General features: G+C 43.0%; 1 protein-coding gene across 3 annotated transcripts in view; it reads right to left on the bottom strand.

Moving 5' to 3' along the window:
* Positions 1–27,912, bottom strand: part of zcrb1 (zinc finger CCHC-type and RNA binding motif 1) — a 74,169-nt gene that overhangs the window by 41,671 nt on the left and 4,586 nt on the right. For 2 of the 3 annotated variants that reach the window (XM_070900637.1, XM_070900639.1), the window contains exons 2-3: positions 14,446–14,563; positions 7,153–7,181 (exon numbers count right to left, since the gene is read on the bottom strand). In XM_070900637.1, the coding sequence (XP_070756738.1) occupies positions 7,153–7,181; positions 14,446–14,529 (113 nt within the window). In that variant the 5' untranslated portion in view covers positions 14,530–14,563. Of the gene's footprint in view, positions 1–7,152; positions 7,182–14,445; positions 14,564–14,757; positions 14,875–27,912 lie in introns of all 3 variants that reach the window. The other variant, XM_070900638.1, reaches the window with a different exon arrangement.

Raw genomic sequence — 27,912 nt, 5'->3', positions numbered from 1 at the left:
GCGAGGCCAGATGGAAAATAAAAAGTGGAGTTTTTAAACACGAAAAACGACCCAAGGCATTTCGGAGGAATAATCAGACAAAACTTATTGCCCAGCCAAAGAAAGATATTAGTAGTTGTGATGAAATGCTTGGTCAAAGAAGGGTTTAAAAAAAGTCTTAAAAAGAGGCAGGTAGAAAGGCAGAAGAGATTTAGAGATGGAATCCAGAGTGTACAGCACAGACGGCTGAACGCAGTCGCCAATGATGGTGTGCAGCATAAGACACCAGAGTCAAAGGAATGCAGTGTTCTGTGGGAGAAAGGGGAGGGCTGGAGGAAGTTTGAGATAAGAAGGTATTTAAACAGGAGGTTGAAAATTTTAAATTGGACGCATTGGAGGACAAGGAGCCAATGTGGATCAGCAAGGACAGGGATATTAGGCGAGTGGGACTTAGTGCAAGATATGATACAGACAGCAGAGTTTTGGATGAGCTGAGATTTGCGGAGGGTGGTCAGCCTGACTATTGGGTTCGTCGAATCTGGGTGTGTCAAAGAAAGAATTTACATTTAAATAGCGCCGTTCACAACCCCATGATATCTCAAAGCATTTTACCGCCAAGTAAAATACTTTTGAAGTGTAGTCATTGTCGTAATGTAGGGAAACGTGGCAACCAATATGCACAAAGAAAGGTTTCACAAACAGCAATAAGATAATGACAAGATACAAAGGATAAATATTGGCCAGGGCATCGGTATAGATGAGGATTTTAGCGCCAATCAGCTGAGGCAGGGGTGGAATCAGTAAACTACTTCATTTCACATGCAGCCCATGAACACAGAGAAAGTTATGGTCGGATTCATTTAATTTAAATCAGTACAACTTGTCTTTGTGTAACAATACAAAAATAATGAACACCCAACATTTACCCACATCAATTATTTGCCTTGCTTGACTTAAACTAACTTCTCACGACTCTCCTGCATTCTAACCTTCTCACAGCCTTTGCTGGAGCTGACTGCCCAAAGTCTGCCTGAACAGCTCGTCTTAGGGGTTTTTCTCTCCTTTTGTTAATTCTGACCCAAGGAAACAGACTGTCTACCTAGCAGTGCAAAATAGTGATGATCCCACAGGAGGAGCAGTAGGCATACTCCTTCATTCCAGTTGTATTACATCAAGTTTCCAAAGTCTTCTTTCGAAACATCAGTTAAATAAATTCAAGCTATAAAATGTAGCAATCTGGTTACCTAGCTTATTGTCTAACTTTCTTCTATTAAAATTGCACCTGTGCTATTACTTGGTAATATTTTCTGATTTAGATGCTAATCCAGGAACATTAGGCAACAAACCAGTCATTGCGAAGTTATATCCACTTCAGAGGTAGCTCTGCAATAAAAATGAAATGGCACACATCCTTTGGAAAGCACACCATCTCAGGGAGTGGTTTCATTGCCTGCCTGCAGAGCCGAAGTATCCCAGTTATATAAAAGTACTAATTTTTTTTAACCAAATGTACAATTATAGTTTTTCATAAAACTATACCAGCAGTAATTATAAACATCTGCCAGCTATGTACAGGTTCGCAATGATCCATTAATGGGGAAGAGTGATCATAATATGGTGGAATTCTGCATTAGGGTGGAGAATGAAACAGTTAATTCAGAGACCATGGTCCAGAACTTAAAGAAGGGTAACTTTGAAGGTATGAGGCGTGAATTGGCTAGGATAGATTGGCGAATGATACTTAAGGGGTTGACTGTGGATGGGCAATGGCAGACATTTAGAGACCGCATGGATGAACTACAACAATTGTACATTCCTGTCTGGCGTAAAAATAAAAAAGGGAAGGTGGCTCAACCGTGGCTATCAAGCGAAATCAGGGATAGTATTAAAGCCAAGGAAGTGGCATACAAATTGGCCAGAAATAGCAGCGAACCCAGGGACTGGAAGAAATTTAGAACTCAGCAGAGGACGACAAAGGGTTTGATTAGGGCAGGGAAAATGGAGTACGAGAAGAAGCTTGCAGGGAACATTAAGGCGGTTTGCAAAAGTTTCTATAGATATGTAAAGAGAAAAAGGTTAGTAAAGACAAACGTAGGTCCCCTGCAGTTAGAATCAGGGGAAGTCATAACGGGGAACAAAGAAATGGCAGACCAATTGAACAAGTACTTTGGTTCGGTATTCACTAAGGAGGACACAAACAACCTTCCAGATATAAAAGGGGTCAGAGGGTCGAGTAAGGAGGAGGAACTGAGGGAAATCTTTATTAGTCGGGAAATTGTGTTGGGGAAATTGATGGGTTGAAGGCCGATAAATCCCCAGGGCCTGATGGACTGCATCCCAGAGTACTTAAGGAGGTGGCCTTGGAAATAGCGGATGCATTGACAGTCATTTTCCAACATTCCATTGACTCTGGATCAGTTCCTATCGAGTGGAGGGTAGCCAATGTAACCCCACTTTTTAAAAAAGGAGGGAGAGAGAAAACAGGGAATTATAGACCGGTCAGCCTGATCTCAGTAGTGGGTAAAATGATGGAATCAATTATTAAGGATGTCATAGCAGCGCATTTGGAAAATGGTGACATGATAGGTCCAAGTCAGCATGGATTTGTGAAAGGGAAATCATGCTTGACAAATCTTCTGGAATTTTTTGAGGATGTTTCCAGTAAAGTGGACAAGGGAGAACCAGTTGATGTGGTATATTTGGACTTTCAGAAGGCTTTCGACAAGGTCCCACACAAGAGATTAATGTGCACAGTTAAAGCACATGGGATTGGGGGTAGTGTGCTGACGTGGATTGAGAACTGGTTGGCAGACAGGAAGCAAAGAGTAGGAGTAAATGGGTACTTTTCAGAATGGCAGGCAGTGACTAGTGGGGTACCGCAAGGTTCTGTGCTGGGGCCCCAGCTGTTTACATTGTACATTAATGATTTAGACGAGGGGATTAAATATAGTATCTCCAAATTTGCGGATGACACACAGAAACATAGAAAATAGGTGCAGGAGTAGGCCATTCGGCCCTTCTAGCCTGCACCGCTATTCAATGAGTTCATGGCTGAACATTCAACTTCATTACCCCATTCCTGCTTTCTCGCCATACCCCTTGATCCCCCTAGTAGTAAGGACCTCATCTAACTCCTTTTTGAATATATTTCGTGAATTGGCCTCAACAACTTTCTGTGGTAGAGAATTCCACAGGTTCACCACGGGTGAAGAAGTTCCTCCGCATCTCGGTCCTAAATGGCTTACCCCTTATCCTTAGACTGTGACCTCTGGTTCTGGACTTCCCCAACATTGGGAACATTCTTCCTGCATCTAACCTGTCTAACCCCGTCAGAATTTTAAATGTTTCTATGAGGTCCCCTCTCATTCTTCTGAACTCCAGTGAATACAAGCCCAGTTGATCCAGTCTTTCTTGATAGGTCAGTCCCGCCATCCCGGGAATCAGTCTGGTGAACCTTCGCTGCACTCCCTCAATAAGCAAGAATGTCCTTTCTCAGGTTAGGAGACCAAAACTGTACACAATACTCCAGGTGTGGCCTCACCAATGTCCTGTACAACTGTAGTAACACCTCCCTGCCCCTGTACTCAAATCCCCTTAATGAAGGCCAACATGCCATTTGCTTTCTTAACCGCCTGCTGCACCTGCATGCCAACCTTCAATGACTGATGTACCATGACACCCAGGTCTCTTTGCACCTCCCCTTTTCCTAATCTGTCACCATTCAGATAATAGTCTGTCTCTCTGTTTTTACCACCAAAGTGGATAACCTCACATTTATCCACATTATACTTCATCTGCCATGCATTTGCCCACTCACCTAACCTATCCAAGTCACTCTGCAGCCTCACAGCATCCTCCTCGCAGCTCACACTGCCACCCAACTTAGTGTCATCCGCAAATTTGGAGATACTACATTTAATCCCCTCATCTAAATCATTAATGTACAGTGTAAACAGCTGGGGCCCCAGCACAGAACCTTGCGGTACCCCACTAGTCACTGCCTGCCATTCTGAAAAGTACCCATTTACTCCTACTCTTTGCTTCCTGTCTGACAACTAGTTCTCAATCCAGGTCAGTACACTACCCCCAATCCCATGTGCTCTAACTTTGCACATCAATCTCTTGTGTGGGACCTTGCCAAACGCCTTCTGAAAGTCCAAATATACCACATCAACTGGTTCTCCCTTGTCCACTCGACTGGAAACATCCTCAAAAAATTCCAGAAGATTTGTCAAGCATGATTTCCCTTTCACAAATCCATGCTGACTTGGACCTATCATGTCACCTCTTTCCAAATGCACTGCTATGACATCCTTAATAATTGATTCCATCATTTTACCCACTACCGATGTCAGGCTGACCGGTCTATAATTCCCTGTTTTCTCTCTCCCTCCTTTTTTAAAAAGTGGGGTTACATTGGCTACCCTCCACTCTATAGGAACTGATCCAGAGTCAATGGAATGTTGGAAAATGACTGTCAATGCATCCACTATTTCCAAGGCCACCTCCTTAAGTACTCTGGGATGCAGTCCATCAGGCCCTGGGGATTTATCGGCCTTCAATCCCATCAATTTCCCCAACACAATTTCCCGGCTAATAAGGATTTCCCTCAGTTCCTCCTCCTTACTAGACCCCCCGACCCCTTTTATAACCGGAAGGTTGTTTGTGTGACACTAAGTTGGGTGGCAGTGTGAGCTGCGAGGAGGATGCTATGAGGCTGCAGAGTGACTTGGATAGGTTCGGTGAGTGAGCAATTGCATGGCAGATGAAGTATAATGTGGATAAATGTGAGGTTATCCACTTTGGTGGTAAAAACAGAGAGACAGACTATTATCTGAATGGTGACAGATTAGGAAAAGGGGAGGTGCAATGAGACCTGGGTGTCATGGTACATCAGTCATTGAAGGTTGGCATGCAGGTACAGCAGGCGGTTAAGAAAGCAAATGGCATGTTGGCCTTCATAGCGAGGGGATTTGAGTTCAGGAGCAGGGAGGTGTTACTACAGTCGTACAGGGCCTTGGTGAGGCCACACCTGGAGTATTGTGTACAGTTTTGGTCTCCTAACTTGAGGAAGGACATTCTTGCTATTGAGGGAGTGCAGAGAAGATTCACCAGACTGATTCTCAGGATGGTGGGACTGACCTATCAAGAAAGACTGGATCAACTGGGCTTGTATTCACTGGAGTTCAGAAGAATGAGAGGGGACCTCATGGAAACATTTAAAATTCTGACGGGTTTAGACAGGTTAGATGCAGGAAGAATGTTCCCAATGTTGGGGAAGTCCAGAACCAGGGGACACAGTCTAAGGATAAGGGGTCAGCCATTTAGGACCGAGATGAGGAGAAACCTCTTCACCCAGAGAGTGGTGAACCTGTGGAATTCTCTACCACAGAAAGTAGTTGAGGCCAATTCACTAAATATATTCAAAAGGGAGTTAGATGAAGTCCTTATTACTATGGGGATCAAGGGGTATGGCGAGAAAGCAGGAAGGGGGTACTGAAGTTGCATGTTCAGCCATGAACTCATTGAATGGCGGTGCAGGCTAGAAGGGCTGAATGGCCTACTCCTGCACTTATTTTCTATGTTTCTATTAACATTGCTCGCCTGTATGTACCATCCCCTGACATTTGTAAAGTCAATACTATACATGCAGTTGCTACAAAATCACAGTATAAATGAGGGGAATATGGCCACCAGAAATTAGTTCTGGAATCAGGCTTCTCATGGTTCAGTGTTGAAAACATATGGTAAATCTGTTCAAATGGAGAACACTGAACTGTAATGAAACTCATTCAGAATACGGCTTACCGTGTGCCAGATATTCGGCCTAGTGTTGAAAAGACTTACATTTACAGAGCGCCTTTCACGATCTCAGGACATCCCAAAGTGTTTTACAGCCAATGAAAGCAATAAAGCTTTTGCAAGTCATACTTCACAACTTGGAAGGGTGGAATTTAGGTCATTCTTTGGGCGAAAGTGCGATTTTATGCAGATTCAACAAATCAGCTCATTTTGCTGGCTTGGGAGTCTTGTGCAGTACTCATTGGCACTGTTTAATATTGAAATGCCATGCTTAAAATGGAACTGAAAGCTATACTGCAAATGCTTTTGAGGTGATTAATACTGAGTATGGTATTCATGACAACCTCTTTTCTCCTCTAAAGGTTTGAACATCACATCCATTTAATAGCAGCTATTCAGTTCCAAATATTGGATCACTGTCTTTGGCTGGCATAGTTTTTTTTGAATAAATATGGGTTAGCAAATTTATTTCATTTCAAAGTGCCAGAACAAAAGCTTTCTGAATGTAAATACCAAGTTTAGAGTTTTTAAGAACAAGATACATCAAAACAGTTTCATTATTTTGGTACCTTGTTCGAACAAACATTTGATCTTGTAAATTTGAGTCTGTTTTTTTTAAGCAAACGGAAAAATAATAGGCCGTAAATTGCACCCTCTCAGTAAGATGTGCACACCTGCCCAAAGAGGCCCCGCAAGTTCCGGGTTTAGGCGCGCAAAGCCATTGCACCTAAACCCGGCACTTGCAATCTGTCAAAATTTCTTCTGACAGATCGTGTGCCTCCCCAGGAGAAGGGCTTTCACAGGCGGAGGTTTGGGCTATCCTGCCCAGCGAATGTCCTTAAAACTCTTCTGCCTGGTAAAACCAGAGGTAAGGCTTGCTTTTACCAGCATAAGAGTTAATTTTATCAAAAGTTTTATATTTAAAAACCCTGTCCATTAAGGTAAGTTTATTTTAACCCTATTAAAAAAAAAAATTTTAAATCCTAAAACATTTACTTTCTGTATTGTGTTTCTGTTTTTGGGGGTATTCTCATTAATAGTAATGGGAAGTCCGTACAAACGGAACTCACCATTACTATCAATGAGAATACTCCATGTTCATTGGTAGTCCAGGCCCACGTGATTCCAGGATGGGCGTACGTTCCTGGGATGTGTGGGCTTTTGCGCTGCGCTGCGCATTTAGGCCTGCTCTAGCCAGTGTTAGTTCCTCCGGGACCACCAGGTACTTTCGTAAAAAAAAATTTGTCAGAGGCATCTGCCCGTGGGAAGTCTCCGACTGCAATTGCTGGCCCAATAATTTTATTAATTTCCATCCAATACCAAAAATTTGCAACAGAAGAATTTCAGCAACATAAATTATATTTCACTTACTTGACTACTGTGCCATACTTGGTAAAAATCTGTAAGGAAATTAGTCATAAATGAAATTTGGGTATACTTGGAACATAAATAAAAGTTGTGCAACTATTAAAATTTCTAATTATAATGTTACTCATGATGAATTAGCAGCAATTTTTGCTGGTGCAAAAGCCAAGTTTTTGACCTGGTTGGAACTGAGACACTCGAAACAAAACAGTTAATTGTATTTTAAAGTAGCTGTCTGTTCAGTAGCTTGACAACCACAGACACTCGATTCATTATTCTTGTGCATTGGGCTGGGAAGCAACTGTTAATGTTCTTTCAGCACATAGGTGAGAATAACGAGGAGAATGAACTCTGCACAAATCTTAGAAAGTTCATATTTGTTGCAAAATTTTTAACAACTGAGCACAGTTCTTCAATTTTCTTGGTTTGTTGTCAGGTTATTAAGGGTATTAAACATGGTACTAAACCCCGAAGTGTTAACCTTAATAACTTTATAATAAGCCATGGAATTCACACAAATCAACTCAGATAAATCGGATGCAAATGAAATATGAAAGCTTCAGTTCGGCCCAGACCCATCCCAGCTCCTGGTCAAAAACTAAAACCAGTTTGAATTAACCGAGGAGAAAAGACTCAATATTCAAATCCAATGTGCCTAAAAGCAGCATGAATAATGTGACTCTATGATCCTAGGTATGTTCTAATTTGGCAGAGTTCAGCTGGTGAGCGATATGGATGCTATAGTTGGCCTCATTGTTTCACATACTCCCAGCCCAAGTTTGAGTCAATGTTAAAAAACTCAGGACAGCATTCCTGCTCTCCATCATTGTCCAGTAACTCCCCACTAGAAAGCCAATGTGCATAGACATTGGGCCAAGATAACTTTTGGTTTGGCTCTGATGCCTCCTATGGTTGAATAATCTACCAGCACAAATTATAGCTCGGTTTACACGAAGAAAAAACCCACATGGTGAGCAACCAGAAGGCAGGTGATGCTTGTAAAAAAAAAAAAGATTTGCATTTATGTTACACCCTTCACTACCTCAGGATGTCCCAAAGCACTTCACAGCCAATAAAGTACTATTGAAATGTAGTAACTGCTGTAATGTAGAAAACACAGTGAGCCAATTTGCACACAGCAAGCTTCCAGAAACAGTAATGTGATGGGGAGCCAGATAATTGGTTTTAGTGATCTTGATTGAGCAATATTGGCCAGAACACGAGGAAGAACTCCCCTGCTTTTCTTCGATATAGTGATAGGGGATCTTTTACATCCTCCCAAGAGGGCAGACAGGGCCTTAGTTTAATACCTCATCTAAAAGATGACACCCGGCAGTGAAGAAACACAGAGTCATAGCTGATACCCCATTTGTAGAACTGCACCCATCAAGAATCGGTGTTTCAGAATGGAAGGCCGTAAATTGGAGAGTAAAAAATGGTATTCCTGTTGCCACAATTACTTACTCCTACTTGTAGATGACACTCCTGTACGTAGCAGTTCTTGATCATACTTATCTCTGTATGAAGATCAGTTGAATAATTCACGTTAAAAAAATGATTGCACTGTAACAATCAAGTTGCACAAGGGGAAACGGATGCATGGAAGTGCGAGCCAAATCTGTTGCCATGAGGATTTCAATGAAGGGTGTGTCATATTATAATACGTGCAGTCAATCTCCTGTGGCATTGCACATGGGGAGCGTCGTCTTCAGGTGAAGAAATACAGTGTGGGGGATAATTGGAGCAGGGTGTGCCAAATCAATTCCTTTTCAAAGACATACATTTTGATCTTACTTTTATATTTTTATTATAAATTCCTATGTCCATATTTACAATGAAAACAGCGAATGTAAACTCATCAAACTATAACTACACAGAGCAATTATTTGCACTAGTTTTTTGAGCATCTTTCTGCGCCTGTCGCCCTGGACTCTGCCCCCGACGCCTATGCAGACTCCTCGAACCAGACACCGGAAGTGGGGCTTGTATTGAGAGGTCGTGCCGCGTGGAGCTGTGTCTAGCTTTTGGATTATCTTCAGGACGTTTGCCGAGAATATCGGTGTGATTATCTACATGAACATTTTCAAGGCCTTCTGTGCGGCAGGGAGCAAGATTGGTAGAGGGGGGGGGGGGGGGGGGGGGAGGGGGCGAGACTGGTAGAGAGAGGGGGGGGGAGGAGGGAGCGAGACTGGTGGGGGGGGGGTGGTGAGGGAGGGAGAAGAGAGAGCGACGGGATGGGGTCGTTTGGGGCGGGGAAGAAGGGGGGGCGGGAGTAAATAGTGCGACGGGGTGGGGGGAGAAATTTGCAATGTTCTGAAATCCGGACATTTTTTAAAAAAACGATGTCAGTTGGGCATTGGGAGGGAGAAAAACACCCCCAAATATAATTCCCAAAACTCTCAACCTACGATATCGCTGAAAAAGAATTAATAAAAACTTGAACTGACCTTTTTTGCAGTTCTTCAACGCAGGTTTTTCTCGGCCGCCGACCCCTGACCTACAGCCGACACTGCCAGACACCGGCCCCCCCCCCCGCCGCAGAGCCCCCCTTTCCCTCGGCCCAGGTGTTTCCAGATTCGGGACATCGGAAAGACATTTCGAAATCCGAAAATACCTGAACCTCGGCCCGAGCGTTTGCAGATTCGGGATGTTGGAAAGACGTTCCAAAATCCGGAACGGCCTCGGTCCCGAGGTTTCCAGATGCTCTACCTGTATAACATTTACTTCTCTATTTACAGTGCTAAGCTTTGAAACCCTGAAAACCCTTGTACCAATGGAATGGTTTTAGAAATTTACAGAAAGGATTTTTGTTTGTGAAGGATGCTCAATTTTCATGTTAATCTTATACCCTATCTATTTAAAAAAATATATTATTTCCCTTTCCATCCCCTGTACCATGCAGGGTTCCCTTGGAGTGTGAGCAAACAATCTGCCCTCATGCCTTTGCCAATCGTCATGGGAGAAATACATATCATGAGAAAGTAGCCTACCCTCCGGATTTTGCTATCAATTTGAAAAAAAAACATTTGTGCTCCACACAAAAACTCAAACTGGTTGATTTGCCCTCCAGGGAAGAGCCTGCTACCAATACCTGATATGGCCGATGTGTCTCCAGTCCCATACTTTGCAGTTGACTATTAATGCCTTCTGACATGGCTTAGCAAGTCACTCAGTTGTAAAACTACTGCTACACAGTTCAGTCAAAAGAAAATTGGCAACGACCCAGGAATCATTCCAGAGGACCAAGGCAATCTCAGCCCAGTCAACCCTGCAGACTCCTCTTTAGGTATGTTCTATTGACAACATTAATTGGACAAATCTAACCCAGACAATTACCACCCCATTAGCCCGCTGCCAATCAGTAAAGTGATGGAAGGAGTCATCAATAGTGCGATCACATGGAACCGACTGATCAACAACCTGCTCAGAACCACTTGGCTTCAGATCTCATCACAGTTTTGATCCAGACCCAACAACATGCATTATATAGCACCTCTAACATCGTAAAACGTCCCAAGGCACGTCACAAGACGTCAACAATCAAAATTTGACGAAGATGCAAAAGCTGAATGCACGAGGAGGGACGGGAGTAGCTGCCCTCAACATCAGCAGCATTCCCATGAGTATGACACTTAGGAGCTCTACAAAAACAGAATAGGGTTCATGGGAAAACCTTGGAGGTTAGAGTCATACTCGACACACAGGAAGATGGTCGTAGTTGTCAGAGGTCAACTTTCACAACCCCAGGACATCACTAGCGCTGAAGGCAATGTCTCCAGTGCAAACATCTTCAGCTGCTTTGTCAATGATCTTCCCTCTGACAGAAGATCTGGAGTGGAGCTATTTGTTGTTGATTCCAGTGTTCAGTGTGCATTCACAACTGCTCTAAGAATGAAACTTCCCGTGTTGTCCCACTGCCAGATTTCAGACAACATCCAGGCTTGGGCTGACAAGTGGTCGGTAACATTCATGCTACTCAAGGATGAAGTGATAAGGATCTTCAGCAAAGAAAAACAGCATCCACTGCCCAACCTGCTACAACACTACTGCTGCCGAGTTCCTCACTTTGGAGTCACCATTGACTTGAAGCTAAATTGAAACCGTCATATCAGCAAAGTGGCTACAATAACAGGGCAGAGGCTAGGTACCCTGACTCTCAGCTCATCTAAAACTCATCTGCCCATATCCTAAATTGCACCGTCCGTTCCTCCATCACCACTGTGCTTGCTGACCTACATTGGCTCCTGGTCTGGCAACACCATGAAATAAAAATTCTCATCCTTGTTTTCAAATCCCTCCATGGCCTCGCGCCTCTCTATCTTTGTAACCTCCTACCTCCCTAAAACCCCCAGTGTGGAGCACCCTTCCAATTCTGGCATCTTCTGCATCTCTGATGTTCTTTGTTCCGTCATTGGTGGCTGTCCCTTCAGCTGCCTCGGCCCTAATCACTGGAATTCCCTCCCTAACCTTCTTCACCACTCCCTCTTCCTTTAAGACATTCCTTAAACTTACCTTTTACCAAACTTTTGGTCACCTGTCTTAATACGTCCTTATGTGACTCGATGTCAAATATTGTTTGCTAAACGCTCCCGTGAAGCGCCTTGGGATGTTTCACCACATTAAAGACACTATATAAATACGCCTTCTTGTTGTTTAAAGTCTTTCCATTTACATAGCTTAAGTTAGGAGTGTGGTGGAAGGATGTCGGTGCAATGACACTCAAGAAGTGAGTCATCATTCAAGACTAAATTATCTGCTTGATTAGCACTCCTGCCTCTAAACACTACCCCGCCCCCCACCCCCCCCCCCAACAATCACCACTTGTGCACCGTGTCTGCAGTATGTACTATCTACAGGATGCACAGCAGCAACTCACCAAGCTTACTTTGATAGCACCTCTCTCCCGTGACCTCTACCATCAAGGTGGTCAATATCATGGAACCAACTACTCCAAGTACCCCTTCCAAGTCAAGCACCATCCTGATAAGGACAGATAACACAATTGTTTCATCGTCGTTGCATTAAAATCCTGGAATTCCCATCTGACACAATTGTGGGAGCAACATGACAAAAGGACTGCTGATTCAAAAAGGTGCCTCACCATTACCTTCTTGGGAAAACTAAGGATGGTTAAGAAATGCAGCTTTCCCAGCATCATCCACATCTCATGAAGAAAAACAAAATTAAACATTTCTCCGATACTATTTGGAACTTTTCATGCAAGGAATGGAGTATAGACCCATACTTTGCAACTCTTCAACAAAGAGTAATAAGTACACTTACATTAAAGGATTCATACATTTTGTGTCTTTACATGTAAAATTTTACAAAATGCTACAATTGTTGTGCTTTTGAAGACTTTGCTTTTTAAAAAAAAAAATTACAATATGAATATAAATTGAAGTCAAAATTTTAGTGTATTCTTATACCATTTTTGTCGAAAATTAAATGTGAGGTTAAGCACATTTGATTCTTTTGTTACCAAATGCATTTACTGATGTTATGGTAAACATATATATATTCTGCTGACCACAGATGTTTTCTTTGTTGTTGGTGCAATAAGCCTTTATTGGGAAAAAGATTTCATTCATTAGTGTCATACTGCTTAAATTTCAACTTATGTGAAGTTCTTTCCTTTAAAATAATTTCTGGTATCATTTGTTTTAAGGCAATGACTTACAACACCAATATGCAGTGTGCCCATTTTGAAGAATACAGGTTTAAGCTCCAAAGAGCTCCCAATTCAACCAATCGGTGCAGAGTGAAGGAAAACCATGATGAAGTGTCTCTCTACCAGCCATTCTCGCACACCTCCAAATCACCAGCTAACCTAATCGAGGAATAGGCCCCTTCAGGTTCCTGGATATATGTGGTCCAGGTAGTGGATGGAGAGGTCAATTGCAACAGAAAACGAGAAGTGGGAAAGGGTTTGTTCCTCTGCTGGACAGTAACGTAACAAAAACACGGTTCAGATCCATTTCAAATTCTTTTTTGTGTCAATCTTATTCAATGGGGTCTGTTTTGGGAACTCTTGTTTAATATTTGCAGCTAAGGATCACAAGTGCAGTAGTTAAATTTGCAGATGATATAAAGTAAATGAAGGATTTAAACTGTAAAACTAAAGAAGATAATCTACAGGAGGATCTGAATATACTTGGGAATTGGGGAGACAGATGGCAAATGAAATTCAGTGTAGAAGTGCTTCACGTAGGTACGGAAAATCTAGGAAGGGACTTGAAGGGAAAGAAAATAATGTGTATGGAAAATGAAAGACATATGGAGGTCCTGATTGACAATAAATGTGAAGCTATCGCAATAATGCTCGCCAGCAGCGAGTAAAGCAAATTATGTTGAGATGTATTAAAAAGTTAATATTGAGCCAAAATAGTGGAGTAATACCTGTGACTTATTGATACATGTATCATTGATACAGCCACACTTAGAATGCTGTGTACAATTCTGGTCGCCACAGTACAAAAAGGATATTGTGGCTATTGAGAGGATACAGAAGGCGGCAACCCAAATGATTATGGGGATGGAGGGATATGAGGAGCAATTACATAAACTGGGTGTGTTCTCACTGGAAGAGAAGGTTGACGGGTGACATGATTGCTGCTTTTAGAATTCTAAAGGGACTAGATAATGCAGATGATGATAAGATGTTTCACTTTATCTAGAACAGTAGAACCAGAGGAGACAGCCTGTGCTTGAAGGTGGTAAATTCAAAACTAATCTGTGGAAATTATTTCTCTGTGACCATTATTCACATGAGCAATGATAGTCAGTGTTACGGCTCATTGGAAGGGGCATCACAGACAAATCTGTTAGTTCCCATTTGAGAAGAGCAGGATTCTCGGTGTCCTGGCCAATATTTTTCATTCAACCAATACAATCAAGAACAGATTTGGTCATTCATTTCATTTCCATTATTGGGACTTTGCTGTGCAATTGGTTGTTGTGTTTACTTCCATAAATACAGTGACTACACGAATTAATTGGCTGTGAAGTACATTGAATCATCCAGAGGACATGGAAAGCTCAAAATAAATGCAAATTCTCTCTTCTTTACTGTTGTCCCAGCTGATATCATAACTGGGAGCTTCCTGTCACTGGATAAACCTCCTAATGCATTGGGGGAGCCTCTAGCCTCTAATTCCAACACAGTAATTTAAAAAACATAATCTTATTCGTGATGTGAGAAGCAAATATCCTTAACAGTGTACAATACCATACTTCAACAAGCAAAACATTTATTTCAACACAGCCAGAATGCATACAACTGTTAAAAATAAGTTTTACCTTGTGCAGATCACTGTTTGTCAGTGAAAATGGCAAATTGGATACATATACCGTGCTTTTGCTTGGTGCCAATCCACCACTCATTTTTTTAAATCTGAAATTCTTCCTTCACAGACAACTATAAAAAAAAGAGAAAAATCACAATGAAGAAATAAAGATATAATCCAGTTAATTTTTAATCTGATGCCAGTAGCTACACAACAATTGAAGATAAATATTTAAGTGCATGCATCTGTGCAGGCGTAACACTCAAAGACACTTTGAAGCAAGGTTAATTAAGCTTCAGCTGTTTTTTGGGTCAATAACACTTACAGGATTGAAAATGGAAATCGGACAGGCAACAGCTTCCACAATAATGAGACAAAGCTCTGGACAGTAGCTGATGAATTATTCAAGTTCGACAGACTGTCTTTCCACTTTTACTGAACACTGAATTGGAACAAATTAAAATAGATCAAATTTAGATCAAGGAGCAGCATTGACTGGGTTTTACGGATAAAACTGTCATCTTGATTTCCGCATCCTCGCAACTGAATTAACAAATTATGAGGCCACAAAGGGCTTGAATTGAGCAGACAATTGCAAATAGAAAACTTCCACAGACAAGGTGAAGGTATACTACAGCAATGTACAAGATGTGACAATAATGCATTGAAACACCAATATTCTGATTATCTTGGAAATGTTACTTTCATTTACGAGGTTAAAATAATCAGTTATAAATCTTAGCTTTCACAATTGGGATTATTATAGTTTATGACTAATAAGAGAAAAACGACATTGCTTTAGTAAATCAGAGTTACAGCTTCCAAGAGATTTAAGTTTTTAAAGCACGGTCATTTTTCACCAACAACCACTGTAAATTAAAGGCCATCTGCATTGTACACAAATGCTCTAGCACCAGCCAAAGTGTTTTTTCCCCCCACTTTTTATAGATAACTACTTCTCTTCTCAAATACAAAAAGCCATCAACACATGGTAGCAACTATATTTCTGTAGGATAAAAGATATAGATTCAAATCATCTTAGAATACATTCAAGCTTGACTCAGTTGGTAGTACAGTACTCTTATCCGAGTCAGATGGTTGTGGGTTTAAGACCCACTATGGACATAATCCAGCCTGCCACTTAAGTGCATTGTCGGAGGTGCCACCTTAAACCAAGCCTCGGTCTTCCTGCAGAAATAGATACTGTCGAAAAGGAGTGGGGAAATTTCCTAAAGTCTTGGGTCATCAATCTTCATTACGCAAACACCATAATTTTTTCAAAATCCAGTCATTCATATGAACATGGAAACAGTGAGCAAAATACACCATGGTCCAGTTCGCCTTCTACCACCCTCGTAGTCACATGATCCTAGATCAGCTGTGAGAATTGTGCAAATTTCATTCTTATCAGTCTAACAGCAACAACAACTTGTATTTGTATAGTGCCTTTGACATAGTGAAACGTTCCAAGGCACTTCACAGGAGAATTATGACAAAATCGGGACGGGCGAGGTCCGGAGGTCGCAAGTGGAGAGGACAGGACAGACGAGGCACGGAGGAGCGGAGAGGTCGGGGCCCAGAGGTGGAGCAGCATGGACAAGACCAAGGGAAGGCGCAGCATGGGCCAATAGCGAGACTGAGAGGTCGTGAGGCTCACATTGCGTACTATGAATTCCACGTAGAGCGGTGTCCTGTGGGAAGGAGGAAGGAAGGAGGACAGTAGGAGTATGTTTGAGTTTGTGTGTAGTATTGGCACATGCAGCAGAGCCTGGTCTCCAGTCATCTTGGATCTCCTTACCACTGGACCAAGACCTTGCTCTGTCAGGCCCGTGCGGTGGCTGGTGTGCAATGGCTACCCCGTGTTAAAAGAATTCACGCACAGGCACCTTCCATCGTTTCAAGTGAGTTCATCAGTCACCTGAGTACTCATTTTTGGTGTGGAAGTAAGTCATCCTCGACCCAGAGAGTCTGCCGATGATGATGATGAGTCACATGATGCAACAATAATGGAGTTGTTCATGGATAGTGATTGATTTCTATGATTAATTAGTTTACAACTAATTAGTTTACAACAGACTCGCAGACATGGTGAGGAAAGCCCACTCGAAGTGGAAAGCTTTGGGAGCCATAAATTCAAAGTCATCTATTCCATGGATTTCCCACTTTACTCACCGAAAAAATATTTCCCAAATTAGTTTTGAATTTATCCCCTTTCAATCAGTCCTCTGGTTCTACTGTTCTGGACAAAATTAAGCAGGGTGTCATAGTCTCCATTATCTCATCCTTTTAGAATCCCTAACCTTATTTTCTGAGAGAATATTCCCAATTTATGTATGCTCTTCATAATCCAATCCCTCCATCCCCTCAAATCATTCTAGCTGTCCTCTTATATATCCTTTCAATGGCTGCAAGATCCTTTTTGTACTGCATGAACCAGAACTGTACACCGTATTCTCAGTGCAGATGCACCAATGATTTAATAAATGGCAGGATTACCCCACTATTTCGGCTCAATAGTGACCTTTTAATATATTCCAACATCAGATTTGCTTTACTCACTGCCACCGAGCAGAGACCATTCAGCCCTTCTAGCCTATTCTGCCATTCAATGAGATCATGGCTAATCTGTTTCCAAACTCCATCCACCCACCTTGGCACCATATCCCTTAATACACATGGCTCGCAAAATTCTATCGATCTCGGATTTTGAATTATTAATTGAGCTAGCATCGACTGCTTTTTGTGGGAAAGAATTCCACACTTCTACCACCCTTTGCATAGAGAAGTGTTTCCTAACTGCTCTCCTGAATGGCCTAGCTTTGATTAAGGTTATGGCCCCTTGTCCTACATTTCCCCCACCAGCAGAAAAAGGTTTCTCTCTATCTACCCTATCAATTCCTTTCAAAATCCTAAAAACTTCAATCAAATCACCCCTTAACCTTCTATATTCCAGGGAATACAAGTCGAGTTTATGTAATCTCTCCTCATAATTTAATCCTTGGATCCCTGGTAACATTCTGGTGAATTTACCACAGTTTTGACTGCTTACGTAATCTATCAATGTCTCTTTATAATTTTATTCCGAAGTCTACACTAATTACTGTATCACCAATAGCTGCATCACATATGACTCACTATTGTATTGTCCAAGTCAATAATGTAGTGAATAGTTGATGCCCCAGCACATAGGTCTTATGGGACACCACAAGTCACTTGCTTCCAGTTCAAGTATATACCCATTATCCCTACTCTCTCTCTTCTGCGAACCAATCACCCAACCAGGCCAATAATTTCTCTCTCCCCATTCTTAACTAATGGTTACATTTGCAATATTCGAATCTAAAAAAAGGGACAATTCCTGAATCAAGAGAGCTTTGCAAGATGATAGCTCTAGCATTTGCAATTTCCTCACCACTACCTTTAAAACCTTGAGATGGAACCTATTAGGTCCGGGGGATTTGTCAGTCTTGAGCAATTATTTTTCCAACATGGTTTTCTTGTGAATGTTAACTTTAGTGAGTTCCAGTCATTGACTCATTATGCTTTTTTGAATATCTCCCATTGGTCATCTGGTACTCGATAACAATTTTAACCAATTCATTGTCTTCAGTCACTCTCATCCTGTTAAAGTTAGCCATAACAACATCTAGAATCTTTAGTAACTGTGTGGAGTTTCTCCTTTTCAAATCCAACATTAAACTTCATTGTATGATCTCTGTTAGATAAGTGTTTCCTTGTAAGTCTCATTCATTGCTCATTACTAAATCTAGTATGGTCTGCCCTCATTGGTTCTGGAACATATTGTTTCAGAATTGTATCTTGAATGCTCTGAAGAAATTCACCACCTTTCTGACTCAAGCTATTTTGATATTCCCAATCTGTTTGAAAATTAAAGCCTCCCATTAAAACAACTCTGCTGTTGCTGCAAACTTCTCTCATCTCTGAATTGTTGAGGTAGCTTCAATAGGTCAGTCAAGACCTCCAGATGTCTTTCATTTTCCATACACATTTTCTTTCCCTTGTTGGAAAATGTGAGGTCATGCACTTTGGCAGAAACAAATCAAAGAGCCAAGTTATTATTTAAATGGAGAAAGACTGCAAAGTGCTGCAGTACAGCAGGACCTGGGAATACTTGTGCATGAAACACAAAAGAATAGTAATGCAGGTACAGCAAGTGATCAGGAAGGCCAATGGAATATTGGCCTTTATTGCAAAGGGGATGGAGTATAAAAGCAGCGAAGTCTTGTTACAGCTGTAGAGGGTATTGGTGAGGCCACACCTGGAATACTGCGTGCAGTTTTGGTTTCCATATTTACGAAAGGATATACTTGCTGTGGAGGCAGTTTAGAAAAGATTTACTAGGTTGATCCTGGGGATGAGGGGGTTGACTTATGAGGAAAGGTTGAGTAGGTTGGGCCTCCACTCATTGGAATTCAGAAGAATGAGAGGTGATCATATAGAAATGTGTAAGATTATGAGGTGGCTTGACAAGGTGGATGCAGAGAGCATGTTTCCACTGATGGGGGAGACTAGAACTCGAGGGCATAATCTTAGGATAAAGGGATGCCCATTTAGAACTGAGATAAGGAGAAATTTCTTCTCTGAGGGTTGTGAATCTGTGGAATTCGCTGCCTCAGAGAGCTGTGGAAGCTGGGACATTAAATAAAGTTAAGACAGAAATAGACAATTTCTGAAACGATAAAGGGATAATAGGTTATGGGGAGCGGGCAGGGAAGTGGAGCCAAGTCCATGATCAGATCAGCCATGATCTTATTGAATGGCGGAGCAGGCTCGAGGGGCCTTATGGCCGACTCCTGCTCCTATTTCTTATGTTCTTATGCAAGTAAAAATCCCTTCCTTAAGCACTTTAAAAAAAAAAAAAATATTCAGTGTGAAAAATGTAAATAACATTCATTCATGGGATGTGGGTATCACTGACAAGGCCAGCATTTATTGCACATCCTTACTTGCTATTAAGGTGGTGGTGGTGAGCTACCTTCTTGAACGGCTGCAGTCCATGAGGTGAAGGTACTCCCATAGTGCTGTTAGGGAAAGTTTTCCAGGATTTTGAAGGAACGGCAATATATTTACTTCAGGATGGTGTGTGACTTGGAGGGGAACTTGGAGGTGATGGAGTTCCCATGTGCCTGTTGCCCTTGTCCTTCTAGGTGGTAGATGCCATGGGTTTGGGAGATGCTGTCGAAGAAGTTGCTGTAGTGCATCTTGTACATAGTACATACTGCAGCTATGGTGTGCTGGTGGGTCGGGTGCCAATCAACTGGGCTGCTTTGTCCTGGATGGTGTTGAGCTTCTTGAGTGTTGTTGGAGCTGCACTCATCCAGACAAGTGGAGAGTATTTCATCACACTCCTGACTTGTGCCTTGTAGATGGTGGAAAGGCTTTGGGGAGTCAGCAGGTGAATCACTCACTGCAGAATACCCAACTTCTTAACCTGCTCTTGCACCACAGTAGTTTTGTGACTGTTCCAGTTAAGTTTCTGGTGTGCCCCAGAATGTTGACAGTCGGGGATTTGGCAATGGTAGTCCTGTTGAATGTCAAGGGAAGGTGACTAGACTCTCTCTATGGATATACTTGTCAGAATGTGTGCAGCAAAGGTTCACCAGACTGATTCCTGGGATGGCAGGACTGTCGTATGAGGAAAGATTGGGTCGACTCGGTCTGTATTCACTAGAGTTTAGAAGAATGAAAGGAGATCTCATTGAAACATATAAAATTCTGTTGGGGTTGGACATACTGGATGTGGGGAGGATGTTGCCCCTGGCTAGGAAGTCTAGAACAAGGGGTCACAGTCTCAGGATACGGGGTAGGAAAGTTAGGAATGAGATGAGGACAAATTTTTTCACAGAGGGTGGCGAACCTGTGGAATTCTCTTCCACAGAAGGCTGTGGATGCCAAGTCACTGAATATATTTAAGAGGGGGATATCTTTTATTTCTAAAAATCTATACATCAAGAGCAGAAAGCGGGAATATGGTGTTGAGATAGAGGATGAGCCATAATCATACTGAATGGCGGTGAAGACTTGAAGGGCCAAATGGCCTACTCCTGCTCCTAGTTTCTATGGCCCCAAGTTTCCACACACTACAAAACGGGCGCCCCTCCGAGTTGGGCGCCCGTTTTTCGCGTCGAAAACGGCGCCGGGAAAAAAACACGCGATTCTGGAGCGCCCTGCAGCTCCATGTCTGCTTGGCGCGGCGCCCAGGGGGCGCAGCCGACCACTCGCGCCGATTTTGTAAGTGGGAGGGGCCGGGTACCATTTAAATTAGTTTTTTTCCTGCCGGCAACCCTGCGCATGCGCGTTGGAGCGTTCGTGCAGTGTGAAGGAAACATTGGCACTCGGCCATTTTTGTAGTTCTTTGTAGCTGTTTAATTTTTGAACATTTTTTAATAAAAGCACATTGCCATCAGCACATCAGCACTGAGGCTTCTTGCAGCAGTGAGAAAGCTGCAGGAAGCCTCAGAAAGTTGAGGCAGCCGTTTCCCGACGGCCTCCCCCCCTGCCCGCCGTCTGGAACGGCTTCCTCCCCCCCAGCTGCGTTCGGTCGGTCGGGCTCGCACTCCCTCACTCCCCCCCCGCCACCCGCCGTCGGGAACGAACGGCTACCTCCTCCGCCCCCCCCGCGGGAACGGCTGCCTCAACTTGAGGCTTCCTGCAGCATTCTCCCTGGCTGAAGCACTTTCACACAGGTAGGAAGATGGTTTATTTAATCTTTTCTTCGCTTAAATTTTTATTCCGGTTGGATTTATTTGTATAATATTTGCATAAGTATAAATAAGGATTTATTACAGAATTTAATGACTTCCCTTCCCCCCCCCACCTCCCACCTCGTTCTGGACACCTAATTTGGAACCTGCGCCTGATTTTTTAATGTGTAGACAAGGTTTTTTCAGTTCTACAAAAATCTTCAATTGCTCCATTCGAAGTTAGTTTGGAGTAAGTTTTCACTGTGGAAAAATTTGAAATCAGGCGTCAGTGGCCGGACACACCCCCTTTTGAAGAAAAAATTCTGTTCCAAAGTGAAACTGTTCTAACTGACTAGAACTGCAGAAAAAAAAAATGTGGAGAATTGCGATTTCTAAGATAGTCTGTTCTCCACCAGTTGCTCCTAAAAATCAGGTGCAAATCATGTGGAAACTTGCTTGCTGGAGATGGGCATTGCCTGGCACTTGTGGTACTTGCCACGTATTAGCCTGAATGTTGATCATGTCTTGCTGCATGCGGCCACGGACTGCTTCATTATCTGAAGGAGTTGTGAATGGAATAGAACACTGCACAATCAGCAAACCTCCCCACTTCTGACCTGACAATGGAGGGAAGGTCATTGATGAAGCAGCTGAAGATGGTTGGACCTCGAACACTGCCCTGAGAAACTCCTGCAGCGATGTCCTGGGGCTGGGATGATTGGCCTCCAACAAACATAACCATCTTCGTTTGGACGATACGACTCCAGCCAGTGGAGAATTCCCATTAACTTCAATTGTAAAAAAGGAAAGAATGACTTGCATTTATTTAGCGCCGTTCACAAATTTCAGATGTCCCAAAGCACTTTGCAACCTTTGAGTGTAATCACAGTTGCAATGTAGGAAATGCGGCAGCCAAGTTGAGCACAGCAAGCTCCCACAAACAGCAATGTGTAAGTGACCAGATAATGTGGGGGGTTTTTTGGTTGATGGAGGGATAAATATTGGCCATGATACCAGGGATAACTCCCCCGCTCTTCCTTGAAATAGTGCCATGAGATCACCGAAGACAGCAGACAGGGCCTTGGTTTAACATCCCATCCGAAAGGCGGTACCTCTGGCAGTGCAGCACTGCACTGGAGTGTCAGCCTTGATTTTTGTCCTCGAGCCTCTGGAGTGGGACTTGAATTCACAACCTTCTGACTCAGAGGCAGGCTGAAGACTGGCTTCGGTGATGGCGAGGACCTCACAAAGAGGTCAAGATGGATCATCCACTTGCCACTTCTGGCTGAAGATGGTTGGAAACCACATTGTCGGGTAGATGCCAATGTTGTAGCTGTACTTTAATAGCTTGGCTACAGGCGCGGCTAGTTATAGAGCACAAGTCTTCAGCATGACAACCGGTATGTTGTCATGGCCTAGAGCCTTTGTTGTGTCCAGTGCGCTCAGCTGTTTCTTGAGATCATGTAGTGTGAATCGAGTTGGCTGAAGACTGGCTTCTGTGATGGTGGGAACCTCAGAAATTGGCCGATGTGGATCATCTTCTGACTGAAGATGGTTCCAAACACTTCAGCCTTGACTTCGGCACTTATGTGCCAAAGACGATCATTGTGGATGGGGATATTCATGGAGCCTCTCCTCCAGTTAGTTGTTTATTGTCCACCACGATTCACGACTGGATGTGGCAGGTCTGCAGAGCTTTAATCTGACCCATTGATTGCGGGATCAATTAGCTCTGACCATAGCATGCTACCTCCACTGTTTAGCATACTTGTAGTTGCAGTTTCCCCAGGTTGGCCATTTTTAGGTACGCCTGGTGCTGCTCCTGGTGTAATATATTCATTTGAGAGTCTGCTCACAGGTTGGTAGAGCTGTTGAGTTATGAATGGTTTAGCCAGTCTCGTGATGTTCACAAGACTCAATAAAACCGCAGCTAGTTGGGTTCAGGGGGTCCATGATGAGGTCGGTGATTATGAGTCCAGTGAATTAACTCGTAATGTGTAGTGTGATTGTTAAACCTTTGCTAATAAACCAACTAGTTCCTAATAGCAACGTGTTGCTATGAATTCTTCAGCAAAGAACCCATGAAGCAAATACATTACACCTGGCATGCTCTTTTGCACTCGTCATTGAACAAGGGTCGAGTGAGGGATATGTCGGGCTATGAGGTTACAGATTGTGGTGGAGTACAATTCTGCTGCTGCTGATGGCATCCTCATGGATGCCCAGTTTTGAGCTGCCAGATCTGTTCTGAATGTATCCCATTTTGCACAATGGTAGTGCCACATAGCATAAATAGAGGGTGACCTCAGTGTGGAGGTCTTCGTCTCCACAAGGTCTGTGCGGTGGTCACTGCTACCAATGTTGTCATGGACAGATGCATCTGCGACAGGTAGATTTTTTAAGGACAAGGTCAAATAAGTTTTGCCCGTGTGCTGGTTCTCTCACCACCTACTGCAGGCCCAGTCTGGCAGCTATGTCCTTTGGGACTCAGCCAGCAGTGGTACGACCGAGCCACTCTTGGTGATAATCTTTGAAGTGCCACACACAGTACATTCCGTGCCTTTCAGTGCTTCTTGCAAGTGGTGTTCAACATGGAGTAGTATTGACGGAGGTCAGTCGGTGGTAATCAGCAGGTGGTTTTGTTGCCCATGTTTGACCTGAAACCACAAGTCTTCATGGGATGTGGAGTCAATATGGAGGACTCCCTCCCGATTATACACCAGTGGATAGGACATACTCAGAGATGGTGATGGATGAATCTGGGACATTGGTTGAAAGGTATGATTCTGTGAGTATAACAAAGCTTGACAAGTCTGTATGACAGGTCTCCCAATTTTGGCACAAGTTCCCAGATGTTAGTGAGGAGGTTGACCGGGCTCGGTGTGTGCCATTGCCGTGTCTGAAGCCGGTGCCAAGGTCGATGCTGGGCAGTCCATCTGCTTTTATTTTTATTATCGTTTTTCGTAGTGGTTTGTTCCATCTGAGTGGCTTGCTAGGCCATTGCAGAGGGAAGTTTAGAGTCAGCTACATTGCTGTGGGTCTGGAGTCACATATCAGGTAAGGATGGCAGATTCATTCCTGAAAGGACATTAGTGAACCAATAGTTTCATGGTCACTAGCTTTTTAAAATTCCACATATATTTAATTAACTGAATTTAAATTCCCCAGCTGCCATGGTGAGATTTGAACCGGTCTTTGAATCATTAGTCCAGACCACTGGATTACTAGTCCAGTAACATAATCACAATGCGACCAATCCGATGTGTATAATTGGCTGCTGTGTTTGCCTATACCTGTACAAGAATAATGACTGCACATCAGCAGTAATTTATTGGTTCTCTTCAGCACATGAAAGGTGCTATATTACTGCAAGTTCTTTCTTTCACACTGCACTCCATAATCACTATGCTTCACATTCATTTTGGAAGACTTTCTTTGGCTGTTAATTATTTCTGCCTTGAGCTGCACTGCTTGGTAAGCCAGTGAGACCCTCCAGCTATGAAGGTACCTTGTGAACAACAAGTAGGAAGCAGCATTTAAATCTCAGTCAGATTCACCTTCTCGAAAATATAGCACCTCATTTCCATTTGCTAAGAGATTTGACCTGAACATCAGAAATAGGAGTAGGCCACCCGGCCCTTCGAGCCTGCTCTGCCATTCAATAAGATCATGGCTGATCTGATCATGGACTCAGCTCCACTTCCCTGCCCGCTGCCCGTAACTCTTTACTCCCTCGAGGGGCTGGATGGCCTACTCCTGCTCTTATTTCTTATGTTCAGCTCAAATCTTAGCAAATAGAAATGAAGTGCTCTATCTTCGAGTAGGTGAACCTGACAGATTGAAAAGCTGTTCCCTTATTGCTCAAAAATCTGTCTGAATATATTTAAGGCGGAGATAGACAATGACCAAGCCTCCAGTTCTCTGAGGCAGAGAATTCCATAGATTTACAACCCCCAGAAGAAATTTCTCCTCATCTCAGTTTTAAATGGGCAGCCCCTTATTCGAAAACTATGTCCCCCTAGTTTTAGTTTCCCCTATGAGTGGAAATATCCTCTCTGCATCCACCTTGTCGAGGCCCCTCATTATCTTATACGTTTCAATAAGATCACCCCTCATTCTTCTGAACTCCAATGTGTGTAGGCCCAACTTACTCAACCTATCCTCAAAAGTCAATCCCCTCATCTCCGGAATCAACCGAATGAACCTTCTCTGAACAGCCTCCAATGCAAGTATATCCTTCTTTAAATATGAAAGAAAAAATACTGAGATTTGCATTAATGCGGATTAATAGGTATGCTTTAATAGTAAATGTAAATATTGAGTGCTGAAGGAAAGAGAGGGTTTATGCTTGTAATCTGCTGAGTACAAATCAAATGTATCCATGGAGCTATTGGACTGCTTGCCATTCAACTTCAGGATATTGATAAAGTTAGGTTTCGACTATATTATTTGCTTGGATGAAAATAAAACTAAGTCATCCAAATAATAGCATGAAATTTATATAAAATTAAAACCAAAAGTTATTGGCCCAGAAATCCTGATCGAGGTCTTCCCGTGGGCAAACGACTGAAAAAAGGAAAAAAAAATGCGTACTTACCTGAAGGTGCTGTGCCCGCTCGAGCTTCCGAGCTTGAGGCCTTCACTCCCTGTGCATCGGAGTGCGCGCACGTTGGGACATCCGTATGCTAGAGCTGGAGTCACATGGTGCTGGGCAGCCAATCAAGGTAGTGTTTTCTCATTCATAATAATGGGAACTCCGTAAGTTGGAGTTCCCATTGAGGAACCCCCCCCAAACACACAAAACACTAATAAAAAAAAAAGAACACATTACATATTTAAGATTCATTTAAATTAAAGTTCTTATTAAAAAAAAAATTATTTTCCCGACTTTAAAAGTTTTTTAAATTATGCCTTAAAATAAACTTACTGTAGTGGGGAGGGTTTTTAAACAATAAAATATGTTTTCATGTGTTTATTTAATTTAATTTTAATGTTTATTTATGTATGTTTTTAAACACTTGCACCTGTAAAAGTAGCCTATACGCCTGCATTTTCAGGCGCAAGAATTTTGAGGACATTTGTCGGGCAAGATATGGGTAAATCCCGCAATCTTGCCCAGACAGATGTCCTGGCTCCCGATCTGCGGATCATCTGTCAAGCTCCTGACAGATCGGAAAAGCCGCTTTTCAGTAAATGCGCATTGCACGCTGAAAACCGGCTTTTCCGATGCCTTCCCGGGTCCGTAAAAACTTCATACGGGCCCGGGGAGGCCGGAATTTCCACACCAATATCTTTAGCAATCAATATACACATTTACTATCAAAGCATACCTATTAATCTACATTCATGCAAATCTCAGGTCAGCTGTAAACAATTATTCATCCAGCAATTATGCCAGAAAGTCTGCAGTTTTAGAGTTCTCGCAAAAAAAAAATGTAGGCGGTCACTCCAGTGCAGTACTGAGGGAGCGCTACACTGTTGGAGGTGCCGCCTTTCAGATGAGACATTAAAACGAGGCCTCGTCTGCTCTCTCAAGTGGGCGTAAAAGATCCCATCGCACTATTTTGAAGAAGAGCAGGGGAGTTATTCCCGGTGTCCTGACCAATATTTATCCCTCAATCAACCTAATAAAAACAGATTATCTGATCATTAACACAGTGCTGTTTGTGGGAGCTTGCTTGTGCGCAAAATTGGCTACTGCATTTCCCATATTCATCATCATAGGCAGTCCTTCAAAATCGAGGAAGACTTGCTTCCATTCTAGAGTTCTCAAGTGATTGTGCAGTCCAATGCGGGAATTACAGTCTCTGTCATAGGTGGGACAGACAGGCATTGAAGGAAAGGATGGGTGGGGAGCCTGGTTTGCCGCACTCTCCTTTTGCTGTCTGCGCTTGGTTTCTGCATACTCTCGGCCTGGGACTCGAGGTGCTCAGCGCCCTCCCGGATACTCTTCCTCCACTTTGGGCAGTCTTGGGCCAGGGATTCCCAGGTGCCGGTGAGGATGTTACACTTTATCAAGGAGGCTTTGAGGGTGTCCTCGAAGCATTTTCTCTGCCCACCTGGGGCTAGCATGCCATGTAGAAGTTCCGAGTAGAGCACTTGCTTAGGGAGTCTCGTGTGGCCCGTCCAAGCAAGCTGGTTGAGTGTGGTCAGTGTTTCGATGTTGGGGATGTTGATCTGATCGAGAACACTGACATTGGTACATCTATCCTCCCAGTGGATTTGCAGGATCTTGTGGAGGCAGTGCTGGTGGTACTTCTTCAGCGCTTTGAGGTGTCTGCTGTATATAGTCCACGTCTCTCAGCCACATAGGAGGGCAGGAATCACTACTGCCCGAAAGACCATAAGCTCGGAACCAGATTTGAGGTCCTGGTCTTCAAACACTATGAGGCGTGAATTGGCTAGGATAGATTGGCGAATGATACTGAAGGGGTTGACTGTGGATGGGCAATGGCAGACATTTAGAGACCGCATGGATGAACTACAACAATTGTACATTCCTGTCTGGCGCAAAAATAAAAAAGGGAAGGTGGCTCAACCGTGGCTATCAAGGGAAATCAGGGATAGTATTAAAGCCAAGGAAGTGGCATACAAATTGGCCAGAAATAGCAGCGAACCCGGGGACTGGGAGAAATTTAGAACTCAGCAGAGGACGACAAAGGGTTTGATTAGGGCAGGGAAAATGGAGTACGAGAAGAAGCTTGCAGGGAACATTAAGACGGATTGCAAAAGTTTCGATAGATATGTAAAGAGAAAAAGGTTAGTAAAGACAAACG

The sequence above is a fragment of the Pristiophorus japonicus genome, chromosome 15 (assembly GCF_044704955.1).
Source record: "Pristiophorus japonicus isolate sPriJap1 chromosome 15, sPriJap1.hap1, whole genome shotgun sequence".
NCBI classification, from domain to species: Eukaryota; Metazoa; Chordata; class Chondrichthyes; family Pristiophoridae; genus Pristiophorus; species Pristiophorus japonicus.
The sequence above is the reverse complement of the archived record's forward strand: the minus strand, read 5'-3'. Positions and strand labels throughout refer to the sequence as shown.